The sequence below is a fragment of the Chenopodium album genome, chromosome 18, assembly GCF_948465745.1.
Source record: "Chenopodium album chromosome 18, dcCheAlbu1.1, whole genome shotgun sequence".
NCBI classification, from domain to species: Eukaryota; Viridiplantae; Streptophyta; class Magnoliopsida; order Caryophyllales; family Amaranthaceae; genus Chenopodium; species Chenopodium album.
Genome location: NC_137851.1, coordinates 40,319,156 through 40,334,443, shown reverse-complemented (window position 1 = coordinate 40,334,443; position 15,288 = coordinate 40,319,156). Strand labels below are relative to the sequence as shown.

Below are 15,288 nucleotides of genomic sequence, written 5' to 3'. Positions count from 1 at the left end.
TGCAGTTGAAAATCTGGCTGAAACATAGAGTGAAATTCTCATTCAATTGCAACACAAATATTGGCTTGGGTGCAGTTGAAAAATTGGCTGAAAAATAGAGTGAAATTCTCACTCAATTGCAACACAAATGTTGGCTTGGATGCAGTTTAAAAACTGGGTGAACCTTGCACTAGTTTAATTTAGATAGATGTTTAAAAGAACAAAATTCCAATTTTCACGAGCTTTAGGGAAGATAATAATCATTCTTGAAGGAACATAGTTTATGGATTTCGGATGCAAAAACATCAGGTGGTTTGTACCGAGTTTTCGGAAAAGTAAACTCCTTCGGCCTTTTCTTCCTGGCACCATTATCACCACCACCCCTATAAAAAGGAAAGTGATACTCATTATTTCTACACAAAATCAATTCCCTCCTTCTCCTTTCAAGCTTCTTAAGTATTATTTCTTCTCTCCTTAATTTTTCTAAGAAAAAATGAATGCAATGTTTCAAGAAATCAATGAAATCAGTGGAGCTAGAAAGCTCCAACTAAAAGGAGTGGTAGAAAACATTTCTCCACCTCGTCTTTCCCCTTATACAAGTGTCTTTACTAGAACCATCACCCCTCTCCTATCTATTCAGCCACGCAATGTTTTTCGCTTTGGAGAGATGGAAATGACCCCCCTTCTGGAAGAAATGGAGGGTTTACTAGGTCTTCATAAATGAGGCCATGTGATTACACCTGCTAACCCAAGGGCAACTGATGCGGTCATGAGGGATTTGATAGGTATACCATTAAATATGGAAAGCAATTATCGTCTGCTTGACATTTTAATGTTAGATAATTTCCTTGAAACTTTCTCTTTACCTCATTGGGAATTTGCCAACAATGAAAATTTCCAAAAGTGCCAAGAAAGAGCTTGCATCCTTTTTGCTCAGCCTTATTTTACTCAAGGAATCATTATTTTCCTGTCATGTTCGCCGCCTTTCTTTGTTGTCACAGATTGAGTTAGGGAACCGTTTAGGGCCTCTTATCCTAGGGGAACTTATCTAGGGGGTTTTGTCAAAGGATGTCCAATCGTGCTTCAACTTTGGTTATGTGAGAAATTCAAGCTATCTAGACCACCTATTCGAATTCCTTACCAAATCCAACATATTCGGGAGAGAGGTTTTTTCCTATATTCCGTCAATGTTGCAACCATGGTGCATGGACAGACCTTTTCGCTACAACTGATGTAGAATGGATCATTTCATTTCTCAACATAGATTCCATAACAATTAGCACTAGCAGGCGCAGAGGTGTCCAACTTCTAGAATTGTGTCGCGTCACCTTCTATCTTCCTTGGAGATGCTTGAGACAAGCGGGCCAACTCCAACGACTCCTAGAGTTCCATGAGCTCCCAGTGGTACCTTGTACCACCTATGAAATTGGGAATGTGGAAGCTCTTAGGGCATCATCTCGTGTATGGAAATTTGCACGAATGCTCCCAGCATTTTCAGTTCTCGAGGATAATGTTCAAACTATGTCCTACGCAACATGGTTGTTGGAAGACCTCGAGGGTGATGCTTAAATAAATCCTTAGAAGGATCTCCTTATTGTATTTCGATACTTGTACTTGTGTTCCCTTGTTTGTGCATTTCAATTCCAAAAGAAGAAATCATATCCGAAGGCATTGGTTTTTCGGGAATGGTGTATGTGGTTGTTGTTTTCGTGGTTTTTTTTTTTAAAAAAAAGGATGTAACCTTGCCAAAAAGCGAGAGAGTTTGTGTTATATAAAAAAAACTATTTGGTTGTTGTAATCATATTTTGTTAAGTATTGACTTGATCATGATCTTTTAATAATAATGAATATTTCTACATGACCCTCAAGCATGCAACGCAAACATGAATGAAATCTAAACTTTAACATGATACACATATACCTATCTAAAGCTAGTAGGAGATTCACGTTTTTTTTTTGTTTTTTTTTTTTTTGCGAATCTCACAAATACAACACTGTACCAATCAAGCATAATACTTTTTCAACTAATCAAGGTTGGTGAAATGAACAAACTCATTTCCATCAAGATCCATCAATTTTACTGCTCCTGCTGGTGTAAGATGTTTGACCAGGTTCCAGACCAGTTCGGCTTGAACTTTCCACATGGATCATGAATCGGTGCTCGATTTTCCTTAAGTACCAAATCTCCTTCTTGTATATTCCTTTCCCTGACCTTTTTATTAAAAGCCCGAGCTATGCGTCTATGATAAATTTGAATGTTGTGAAGGGCATGTAACCTTCGTTCACTTGCCAAAGAAAGTTCATCGTATTGTTCTTTAAACCATTGTTCTCCAGATATCTCGCTTTCATTCATTACACGAAGCGATTGAATCTCTGTTTCGATTGGAAGAAGTGGATCCATTCCACTTACTAAAGAATATGGAGTAGTCCTAGTTGGTGTTCGAATGGAAATTCTATATCCCCAAAGTGCATAGGGAAGTTTATCAGGCTATTCTCGAGCCCTATCTGTCATCTTGGTGATTATCGTCTTGATAGTTTTGTTAGCTGCTTCAACAGCTCCATTGGTTTGAGGACGATATGGCGAAGATTGGTGATGCCTGATTTTGTACTTCTCGAGGGTTTCTTTAAGATGGCCTTCAAATTGTGAACCATTGTCAGAGATAATTTCAAAAGGTACCTTATACCGACATTAATGTTATTGATTACAAATTTTGAAACTTGTTTTGCCCCTAGTTTTGAATATGATGATGCCTCCACCCATTTCGAAAAATAATCAACAACAACCAATATATATTGATGCCCATTCGAAGCTTTCGGATGTATTTGCCCAATGATATCTATGCCCCAGCTGGAATATGGCCATGGCGAAGTAAAATTATTCAAGCTAAATGGCGGCATATGATTAAGGTTTGCAAATAGCTGACATTTTTTGCATGTTCGTACAAAATGGATGCAATCACTTTCCAAGGTGGTCCAATAATACCCTGCTCGAAGAATCTTCCGAGCAAGCATTCGTCCATTCATATGAGGCCCACATTCTCCCCCATGTACTTCTTCCATGATCCTTTGTGTATGTTCCCCATAGATGCATAATTGCAAGTTTCTATCGAAAATTTTATGATACAACAAACCTTTTAATATTGTGAAATGAGAAGCTAGCCTTCGAATAGCCAACTGATCCTTCTTGTTACTTCCTTTAGGATATTCTCCATCAATCAGATATTTCTTAACATCAGTATACCAAGCATCCTCATTGTCTTCTTGGGTTAATAGAGCAATTGTTGGTTCAAAATTAACCACTGGAATTTATTTTTTTACAATCATTACTGATTGTACCTTCACATCATCATCCCAAGTCAAATTTACCGCAAGATTTTCCAAAGCATCGGTGAAGCTATTTTGCTCACGAGGGAGATGTTTGAACTCTATTTCTTCAAAGAATGGGATAAATTGTTGAAGATACTCTGTGTACATTTGCAACCTTTCATCCCGAACTTTCCAAGCTCCAATAGTCTGGGAAATTATGAGATAAGAATCACCGTATACTGTGAGATTTTTTGCACCAGCTGCTAATGCTGCTTTGATTCCATAGATGCAAGCTTCATATTCAGCCGTGTTATTCGTTGTTGGGAAACTAAGCTTCACAGCGAAGGGAATATGTACTCCATAAGGATCAATCAATAATACTCCTGCACCATTACCCCTCCTGTTAGAGGCTCCGTCGAAATACATCTTCCATTGTGACGTACTAAGACAGAAAATATGTTCATCTGGAAAATCATCTTCAAATTCATCACCCGATATAGGTCCATCAGCCAAAGCTTCAGATATAGCCCTCCCTTTGACAGACTTTTGATTCACACACTGAATGTCAAATTCTGACAATATCGCATGCCATCTTACTATTCTTTCACTCAAGATTGGCTTCTCAAAAATGTACTTGATTAGATCTAACCTCGAAACCAGATAAGTAGTATGTGCTTGCAAATAATGTCGAAGCTTCTTTGTTGCGTAAATAAGGGCAATGCAAGCTCTTTCCAAAGGAGTGTATCTAGTTTCATACTCAAGGAACTTTTTACTGAGGTAGTAGATAGCTATTTCCTTCCTTGTACCCTCTTGGTATTGTGCCAAAAGAGCTCCCATGGCTGTTTCCGTGATAGTGAGATATAATATCAAGGGCTGCCCTGGCTTTGGTGGCATTAAAACTGGAGGATTAGAGAGGTATTCTTTCATTGAATCGAATGAAGCCTGACATTCGTCATTCCATTTTGTAGGAACATTTTTCTTAAGTAACTTGAATATAGGTTCACACCGGGTTGTCAATTGTGATATGAACCTACTAATATATTGGATTCTACCAAGAAATCCCCGAATCTCCTTTTCTGTTCTTGGTGGAGGAAGCTCTTGTATGGCCTTTACCTTGTCAGAGTCGACTTTAATTCCGTCTTGACTTACAACGAAGCCCAGAAGCTTTCCCGAAGTTACTCCAAATACACATTTTTGAGGATTCAATCTCAGATTGTATTTCCCAATTCTGTCAAAGAATGATTTTAAAGCATCAATGTGTGTCTCACGATCATGACTTTTGACAATCATGTCATCAACATAGACCTCCACAATATCATGGATGAGATCATGCAAAATCGTCGTTGCAGCCCATTGATAGGTTGCCCCAGCATTCTTTAATCCGTAGGGCATTGCTCTATAACAAAAGGTTCCCCATGAGGTAATAAAAGAAGTTTTTGACATGTCCTCTTCTGACATGAGTATCTGATAGTACGCCGAGAATCCGTCTATGAATGAGAACATGGCGTGTCCAGCAGTGTTATCAACCAGAACATCAATATGGGGCAATGGAAAATAGTCTTTTGGTGATGCTGAATTTAAATCCCTAAAATCAATGCATACTTTGACCCTTCCATCTTTTTTGGGCACTACCACCACATTTGCCAACCATTCCGGATGCTTGATTGGTTTGATGAAGTTGGCATCAAGCTGCTTTTGAATTTCTTCATTAACTTTGAGACTAACTTCTGGTTTCATTCTACGAAGCTTTTGTTGCTTCGGCTTGCTATCGGGGTAGAGTGGTATACGATGTTCAGCAATATTACGATCGACACCAGGCATATCAGCATAAGACCATGCAAACACATCCACATATTCTTTAAGTAAAATAATGAACGCATTTTGTTCATCGGGGGAAAGGGAAGACCCTATCTTGACTTCTTTTACATCATTATCCGTACCTATATTTACAGTTATAGACTCTTCCATGGGGTCACACATGATTTAGGTTCATTGAAAAGTTCATTATTAGAAAATGCATCATGATCAAGATCAATTTTTTGTACGCAAATATGTTTACAAGCAACTTCATCGATATCTTTATGATATGAGATATCAGGCAGTGTATGGATAGATGATTGGCTAGATGATGAGTTATCGGTTTCATAACCGTCTGAGGTAAAGGATTGAAAAGGATATAGTTCGAGGAAAGGAAGGAATTGTTCTTGAGCTTTGGGTCGGATATTGTTTTCAACTTCTGTTTTTATAGGAGTGATAAGTGTAACGGGGTCGAATCGAACTTCATAATCATAAATTGGTGAAAACAAGCCTCTTAGAACTCCTTGCTTTAGATGGTCAGCCCAATCAATATCTTTCTTAAATACCGGTTTCTTATCAAACCATTTCTTAATAAATTCTTTATTCCTTGCTTCTGCAAAGAAAATTTCTAACCCAGGGTGAAATTTCTCTTTATCCAAGTCACACCAAGGTTCAGGAAACTCATAAAATGGATTAGTGTCATTTTGCAACACAAATTGCCCATTCAAGGTGAGAGACTTCCTTGTCATAACTTTATAACCCATTTTCTCATCAAAACCTAAACCATGACGATTTCGCTTATCAATTATTGGGATTGGGTGCCTCATGCCTTCACCATTTCGTCCTAAACCAGCTCTCGGAACATAACCCATTTTCATCATCAATTGAAATCCTCTGGTAAGTGTTTGTGGTATTGGATCTTGGATGGAATCTGGGGATAGAGTAGATTTTCGAGTTTGATTGGTCATTGGTTGGCAAAGGATACCTAAACATTACACACTCAAGATTAGGACTTCCTCCCTTTTTTTTGAAAATAATAAAAAAAAAAGTAAATGACAAATGCAAAAATGCATGCGGGAAGAATATTTTGGTAAACATTTAAAAGACGTCTGTTAAGTTAGATAAGTTAGCGGGGTGTTCATTCCAAAAAATCTTTTAATTTTTTCGGGTCGCGCCATAAGGTTGCCTACGTATCTCCAAATAGATTTTTTTGTTTTTTTTAGAGAATCAGACCCGTCATAGTTCAAAATGGAAGAAGAATATTTTTTTTAAACAGCTGCACTCGATCAGAGTTGCCTACGTACCCCAATAACAATGTGCGTGCAAGTACAACTTTTGTGTATGATCATGAAATAGTGCTTTGGGGGATCAAGTTGTACGTAGTTCTTTGTACCGAAAGAAAACATAAAGAGAAAGAAAAAAAATGCTTGGTTTACAAAGTTCATGCTACCCCTCTCATTCATCCTTCTTGATGGAGGGTAAGATAGAGATCACCATGTTGTTGCAGATGCTTCCTTCCCCGTGCAGAGATTCCTTAGGCTTCAGGATTTTCAACAATCTTTCTCGTAGTCTTGTTGAGATATCTTTTCTGAATAGTGACGAGCAATCAAAAGAGTGGGATCGTCTTCGCGTGTCAAAATGGAAAGGGCATTTATGGACACTTTCTGATTCGGGTAGGAAATTTCAGTTGTGCGCTTTATACACCAACGGAGGGCATGGCATTCGTTAGTATCATGGCCATGTAACTGATGATAGTGACAATATTTGTTAAGATTTGGCCCAACAGGATCAGCTCCTGCTCGACGAGGTAGTGGCTTGATACGACCTTCTTCGAGTAGTTGAAGGAACAAATGTGCTTGAGTGGCCTGTGGCTGTGCCGGGCTTGTCTCTAATGCGCTAGACTTAGGATGGGTCGGCGTGATGACCCCACGATCAATGAGATCCTGGATTGCACACTTAAGGTCGTAACAAGTATCTGTTCTATGCCTATATTGATGACAATAACTGCAATATTGTCTCATATCGGTTCCATGTGGTGGTAATGAATACACATAGTTTTTTTCCCAAAAAATACCTTTTTTGCTCAAACGATCGTACACCACACTCAATGGTTCGTCGATTCGAGTGAATATCCTCCTGTTAGCTCTTTCACCTTGAGGGTGCACCTTAGGCCTTCTTTCCTTAAGTCGATAGGCATCAATTTCGTAACCATATCTCTCCATGTGCGAGAGATCGGCGTATTTGATGGAGACCATATGTCCATAATAGAAATCATTTAACTTCCTTAGTAATATCAACATAAATTCCCGATCAGTAATGGGAAAACGAAGTTGAGCCCGAATGTAAGAACATCTTGAAAAGAGATGTGAAAATGATTCCCGGTCACTTTGCTCCATATTCACTAGCTTCAATTTTTCGGTGTCAGTCTGTTGAAATTCAAACGCCCAATCACTGAATGCTTGAGCTATTTCTCCCCAAGAACCTTTAATTGTTACCCCTAAGGTATAATACCAAGATAACGCGGGTCCATCCAGACTTCTGTTGAACAACATAGGAAAATGTTCTTATGGAACATTTAAAGGATATAAGGTGTTCACAAAGTTGTATAAATGGAGGATGGGATCTCCCAACCCATTGAACTTCTCGAACTGGGGGAGATTAAGATAACGATCTTCATGCCTGTAGTTAGGGAAAATAATCAACTCCTCCGGGTATACTAACCTTCTATAACACAGGACATCGAAATCCAAATCAAAATCCTCGGCCCTAGATCTCTTCTATAACATTGTCATAAGCCCTAACAACCTGGCTTGAAGGTGTCAAGTCTTTTTTTTGATAACCCAGCTTTGTCATAACTCGATACGGGCATACGTTGATGGCAGAACCATTGTCAATAAGTACCCGAGGTATTGTCCACCCATGACATTTCACAGTTATGTGCAAAGAGTTATTATGGTTGACACTTTCTGGAAGATCATTGTCGGTAAACATTAAAGTGCGGTCGGCTCCATGAATAAGTCCTACCATTTGATCTGGTGTTATGGATGGATCGATTGAAACTTCATTGAGATGTCTCGGAACAGCAGCCCGATGGGGTTATGAATGAGTTAATAACTTCCATATGGAAACATTTGCATTAACCTCCTTCATGCGCTTAATAGCATCATCTTCTTCCTTATTCTCCTATGTCAATTCCTTGTCTTTTTCTTTCCTTCTCAAGGCTTCCACGGGGCATCTTCAAGATATGAAGGTTTAAAATGACGACCTGCGCGAGTCAAATGAGCCACATGTAGATCTTCATCATCACTAAGATCGTCAAGGTAGATCGGACATTGAAGATTACTAGGGGTATTAAGGTGTGCCCCAGCATTTTCCTCAGCAATTGACAACAATGAGAAAGCCTCCTCTTCATTATCTATTAGGAAAAATGCCCCATTATAACCCATAGTGGCGCAGACATCAGAGAACGGATCCTTATTAAGGGTAACACCGGAACCCTTGCACGGCACAAGCTTGACCTTTTGCTGAGTGGAGTGATCATACACAACACACACATAATTCTCGGATAATTGCATCTCATACATTCGAGGGGAATTTCGAACCATTAATAATGTTGGATCAATCTGGTTACCAAAAGTGGAGATGGTGTTTATAGAGACAGGAGGCTTATGATTGGGAAGAGGATTATTAGTGATGCTTGGTTGTGTATTTTTAAATTTATCAGAGGATGCCCCAACTGAAAGTCTTCCTCCATCTACTAGATCTTGAATACGGTGCTTGAATGCTGTGCAATTTTCAATGTCATGCCCAGGACCTTGATGGAATTCACAGTGTTGGTTTGGGTTGTAACTGGGAGGAGGGTTTCTTGGTGGTGGCCTTGGGTTTAAAGGTTGAACAAGGTTGGCCTTTTTTAGTTTGGAGAAATCTTGAGCATAGGTCATGTTCAAGGGAGAAAAATCCCTCTGTGGCCTGAGTTGGAATGCTGGTGCGGCGTCAATATTGTGTATCAAGTTTGTTGGTTTTGAGGGTATTGAGTCATTGTTATTGGTTTTCCTGTTGCCCCTAAATTTAGGATTGTAAGAGGTGTTACTACTGTTCCCTTCATCCTTCTTGATATCTCCCTTTTTTATGGCATCCTCCACCAAGGTTCCTGTTGATATAAGAGCCTTGAATGACGGAAAATACTGGAAAGCCATTCGTCCTTGATAGACGGGAAGAAGATTCTTCACTATCATCTGCAATTGTTCTTCCTCGTTCGGTCTATTCACCATCTTTGCAACCTTGTTTCTCCATTTAGTAATGAAGGCGAAAAACGTCTTATTAAGATTTTGCGCAGTTGTCTCCAAATCCCTCCTTGTTACATCGATCTCTTCATTATATCTGTATTGGCTAGAAAATTCTCACACAATATCAGCCCACGAAGTTTTCTGTGAATTTTCCAGATTAAGAAACCAATGTGCAGCAGCCCCATCTAAATATTGTTGAAACAATTGTGCCATTAAAGGTTCATCAACACCCCAAGGACTCATAGCCCCTACGTACAGTTTTAAGAAATTGGTGGGACTTCATGTACCATCAAATCTCGTGAGATTCGGCATCTTAAACCCAGGTGGCAGTCGTGCTTTCTGAAATAAGGTGAGACCATGAATATCCAACCAAGGTTCCGCTTTGGTCATACCCTTCAGTACTTCCTTGAGCCTGAGAATATCTTCCTCAATTTTGGTAGGAGCTTCTCTATCACCATTTCCATCATCTAAATGCAATGGTGAAGCTACCTCTGAATCATGGTGAGGAGGAGGAGCACTTGTACCCTGTCTTAACAAAATCTATATTGTTTGTTCCATAGTATCTTGACGATCAAGGATAGCTCACATCATTCCTGGAAGATCATTAGCTGGATCAAGGTTTAGCGAACTTTCATGGCCAGGAATGTCAGACATTTCGCTTGGTGGTGGAGAATGAATTTCCCTTGGTGTCGAATGACCCGGTGAGAAAGCTACTGAATCAGAATGTAAACTATGAGAAGAGATTTGCCGGACAAGCATAGATCCTGTGCGGGTCCAGGTAGATTTTCTGGGGTAAAAAGGGAACATTACAAAAAAAAAAAACTTTTTCGACAAGCTAAAAAAATAAAAGATTTTTTTACAAGAAACGAACACCCCCTTTTTTTAAAAAAAAAAAAAACTTAGACCCTATTACAAAGACTCCTTGCGTGTTGAACACACCATTAGTTCTCGGCTTATAATAAACTAAAACTTGAAGAAGGATTATTCACCCAAACTTCTTCTCTCTCTAAAATCTCAAGTGTTTTCTTTTGAGATTTTACTCACTTTGCTTAAATTTGAGTTATGGATCCTAATGCCTCACGCGTTAGAGATTTAATTCACTTCTTCTCTGACACTTCGCGTTCCTCCCTCCAAGAATTACGAGAGAGAGAACGCAACGAGATTCTTAGTTCAATACGGCCAGAAGTTCATCCATCTCAATTTTCTAGGGAAAACCTCTCTCTCCCTTATGATCAAAATTCTACAGCTATCCCACCTTCAGTTCCTCTAGTGAAACTTGCACTAGTGACTGGTCCACCCCAGGTATTCGAGATAAATAGCTCTCCAGAGTCACTCTCCTTATTTGTGGCAGATACAATGGTGCTAGCTATGTCTCTATTGCTACGTTTCTCTGGAGACTCGTTTTACCCTATCATAGCTACTATAAGTCAACAAAACCTCCCTTTTGCTAGCCAACTCGTAGAGAGTCCGAACCTGCCACCACATTTTCCTTTTAACCTTCCTATGTACTCGTCTCTCAGGTTATTGTTTTGGGATGCTCGCGGGTACTGTACAAGTCAAATATTACATAATATCTCCATATTACACAAAACCAATATTCCTACTTGTTTGGTCCTACTTATCTCTAATTTGTCAATCGCAAAGAGGTCTCTGAAAATATAGACGTAACAAAGTCTTATATTCTTGCAGGGCATAATTCTCTCCCATCAACTCTATTCCTATAGAGTGACACATGTTTCTTTTCACTCACTCGATTGTCTGAAGGATCAATAGCCATATCGGCTTACAATACCCCTCGCAGTATTTACTCTGGGACTTCCTCACGCCAAGGGAGAGGCCCGCCCCAAAGCTCAATTAATCATCCTTGGTTGGGTATATCAGATTTCATAACCTATAATCACTTAACAATGATGATGGGTGGTCCTTCAAACTATCGAGAATCTAAGGAGAATTTTCTTCAAAAACTACCTCCGCGTCATAGGCGTTACGTATCTCGTCTCCCTGAGACTTTATGGTCAATAGGTCAAAGGAGTCTCTTCATAATAATAGATAGATTAACTAGGGCATTGTCGACTACTCCTTGGTCACAAGAGGATCCTCTTACTCTATCTCTAGCAGCCTTATCAGATGGCTCAGATAGATGTAGAGGTGGGTATATATTGCGAGAACCCGGGCATGTTTGGAAATTTGGTTTTGGTTCAAGGCTTAGAGGACCTAGCTTTTCCTTTTTCTCGCTTTGTTTACTGCAAAATGGGTTGCCAAAGGCTCGCTCTCTAGAGGTGAAACAATTAGAAGTAGTGATGGACGTTAACCGCTTCATCTCATCTCTGACTAGGCTTGATGTCTACCCAGCAAATACCGAGCAAAAGTTATGTGACATACTACTCCTAATGAGCTCTCGCGGTTGGGAAGTTAGTATACGACATTCCCCTCAAGACATGCTTCAAGGAGTCTGCCTTATGGTTGATCATTGCCAAGGGTTTACTTGGGGTTAAACAGAGGTGTTCGAAGCTCCACCGTCTCCTGAGATTCAGTTAGGGCCTTTTTTACTTTTGCATTATGTATTTTTTTTATTCACTGTCATGGTTGTATCACTATGTAAATATGAATTAATGTTCTTTTCAGTCTATTTTCCACCTCATGATAAATAAATAAATAAATAAGTGAAACCTGCAACAATAACAAACTGTTAGTGGCCGGGCCCGAAGGCTGCCTACGTATTCCTGAGTGCGGAAATGTGCTGAGTGTAATGTGATTCAGGAAATCAGGCCTATCGTAGTTCGACATAATAAGGAAACCAACTTTTTAATTTTTGCGACTGCACTCAAAGCGAGCTGCCTACATACCCTGTTACAAGATTATTTTTTCATTTTTTTTTAATTTCATTTTTTTTGGGGGGATCAAGTCGCTCGTAATTCACAAAGGAAAAAAAAACTTTTATAGAGATAACTTTAACTACCATGCATCTATTTCCCCGGTCAAAAGTCGCTTCTCCCAAACAGATTTCCGTTTAGCAACATAGAAAGGCTTATCTTCTTTGTCCAAGATCCATGATGCCCATGCTTTACATACTACCGTGCAAGATTCCGTTGTAAAAAGGTCGATGTTGTCGAGGAAGATGTAGGGTTCCATGATTTCTCGAAGAGATGCCACTTTATTTGCAGATGCTTCAACCCCCTCACAAGGAACTGCTATATCTTTGTCGTAAAGCCAATTAAACCTTCTTCGGATATCATCGTCCTTTGCCTTATTGGGCATCCAATTTGGCTTGTCCCGTTCATTCTTCGGAATAAGAAAATATATTGTTCTTTTTGCAAAGGGTGGGCGCCTTATTTCAACAGCTTCATTATTTTCTATGCGATGACCCTCTGTGCTTACGGTGTTTATCCAACCGCCATGCTGCGACGAGATTTCTCCTTCATAGGCTCCCCTGCTATAGTCACCACATATAGTGATGATGCCCCATGATACTCTCATTCTCAATTTTTGATGTAAGCTAGACGAGACTGCTTTACACCCGTGTAGCCAAGGTCTTCCTAATAACAAGTTGCATGAGAGTCGAAAATCCACTACCATAAACTCTATGCTGAACAGAGCGTTCTCATGTACCAAAGGTAAGACTATAGACCCCGTCACTTCCCTGGGCTATTGGTCAAAACCTCTAAGAAGAATGGAGTGGTAAGTGATATGTAAATCATTGTACCCTAGCTCGTACAGGTATTCTCGGGAACAGAGATTAACATCAGATCCGGTGTCAACCAATATGTGATTGATATAACTTGAACCGTGTCGAAGAATGATATGCAGTGGTTCATTATGATAGTGATTAGGGGGTAAATCGCTATCTATAAAGGTGAGCCCTGGATCAACATCGTGATGTTCGACGTTTTTCCCTTTTCATGAGGAAGAGTGAAAAGCGTCTAAGGTTTTGAATACGTTTTGAGAATACATTGATTCATGGATAGGCACATCATATAATAATTCGGGGCTAGTTTGACGAGAATAAGGGGCAGTGTTTTCTTGGCGAGAAGCCTTGGATCGTTCTATAGTGGAAACCTTTGGATGCGGGCTTTTATCATTTGGAGATTCAGGTCGTAAAGTTAAACTCTTAGAGCCATCATGGAAGGTTAAGGATTCACGAAGTTGTGCCGGCGTCTTTTTGGATTGAACTAACATGAGGGGATGAAATTGGTAAATCCAAGGCTGACCAAGTTTGATATCATAGGGAACTGGTATATCACAAATTATGAAACTTGTGGTGAAACTTACACCTTTGTATTTAACAATTGCATCAATTTTACCACATACATTTTCATATACATCGTTGTTACAAAAATCATCTATTGTTACAGGTCTAAGTTCTTCCTTTTCGAATTGCCAATCAATAAATGTATGGTACGGGCACATATTAATGGAAGACTCTTCATCAATGTGGACATGATGATACTTGATGTTATGACATATCATTGCATGATCCAGTGAGTCATTTATAAAACCTTTTCTAATCAAATCGTCTTTGACTTGGTGCAGATCAAGTTTGAAGATTTCCCTCAAATCTCTAATAGGGGTTGAGGCGTTTATGATTGTTCTTTTGAGATAATCACTAAAAGCCTCACGATACATTGAGGAATTTGATAGTAAGTCCCATAACTATCTTTCACAATTCTCCTTCTTTAGTCTCGAAGTCGAACCTTCCCCAAAGCTTACCATATTACACACCGTGGTTGCCTTGTGCGGTAAGACTGCATCCCCATGAATGGTTATCACACCGCCCGAGGTTGAAAATATGACTTTCTGATGAAGTGCAGAGGCAATTGCCCCTATGTGTTGTAACCATGATTTTTCCAAGGTAAAGGTGAGGCTTTCCGGGTCATCGATTACTTGGAACTTAGCATTACAAACCCAATCATGATATCCTAATGGTAAGGTGATTTCCCCAACTTCCGCATGAGAGTGCGATCGCTTGTTCTAACCACCTTTTTTGAGGGTCTTAAAGGAGCGTCTTCACACCCTAATTTCTAGAGAATGGTTTTGCTACAGATGTTGAATGTGGACTCTCTGTTTACCAAAATTCTTGAGACCTTGTAACAATCTGATACCAAGGTAATGGACAAGGGTCGGTCATTACTGTAGTCATTTGGCAAATCTGCATCGGTAAATCTTAGAGTAGGTGGAGTCCATAATCTTGGAATTGGAATTTTCCCATCATCAATGAGTTGTTGGATTGCATGTCTTAGATCACTACAAACATTTGTATTGTGTCCGTAGTCATGACAATAGTTACAATACTTTCCCATATCAGCCCCAGGAAACGGCATAGTGTAGTTATTGTGTTTTGACTTGAGGAAACCCTGTAACTTTAACCGATGATATATAGCACTTAGTGATTCACACCTCCTAGAGTAAATCTGGCGGATAGAACCCCAACGGCTTCCTCCACTACACATTTGTGCTCCTATATCCATATCTCCGTCTCTAAACAACAAGTGAACTGTAATATTCAAGAACATGGTTAAGAAAACCTTCAAAGTGTTGAGGGGTGTAAGACTTTCCTTTGAAAAGAACATTAATTCATATATTAACTCATCGATAGTGATTAAACCATTCTTTAAGTTGAAAAGGTTTTAAAGGGAGATTTTGGCATTGCTTAAAATGCACCACATGTGGTGTTTGTTAGTCTTACTCACTTGAGATCATACGAGGGAAAGTCTAAGGATAACTCTTAGTTAATTATTAGGTCCATAAATAAGCTTTCTAAAAAAAGTTTCACTTAAAACAAGTTTTTGTTGAAAAAAAAAACTTTCATGACAACACGAATGAATCATTAAGACAAATGACCGTGGAGACTCCATGCATGTATTGATGCACATGTTTCTTAATCTAAAGGTCAATCCATTTTGAGGAAATTATTAACCAAGTG

The 15,288-nt window shown here is 39.3% G+C and overlaps 1 protein-coding gene across 1 annotated transcript; it reads right to left on the bottom strand.

Moving 5' to 3' along the window:
• Positions 1–2,056: 2,056 nt before the first annotated feature.
• Positions 2,057–2,380, bottom strand: LOC145592139 (uncharacterized). The gene has a single exon (XM_081648598.1). The coding sequence runs from the start codon at positions 2,378–2,380 to the stop codon at positions 2,057–2,059; it is 324 nt and encodes a 107-aa protein (XP_081504724.1).
• Between the last annotated feature and the right edge of the window lie 12,908 nt (positions 2,381–15,288).

What these genes read in the sequence shown, in the direction of transcription:
- LOC145592139 (XM_081648598.1), bottom strand. Translation starts at nt 2,380, where the DNA reads ATGGATCCACTTCTTCCAATCGAAACAGAGATTCAATCGCTTCGTGTA.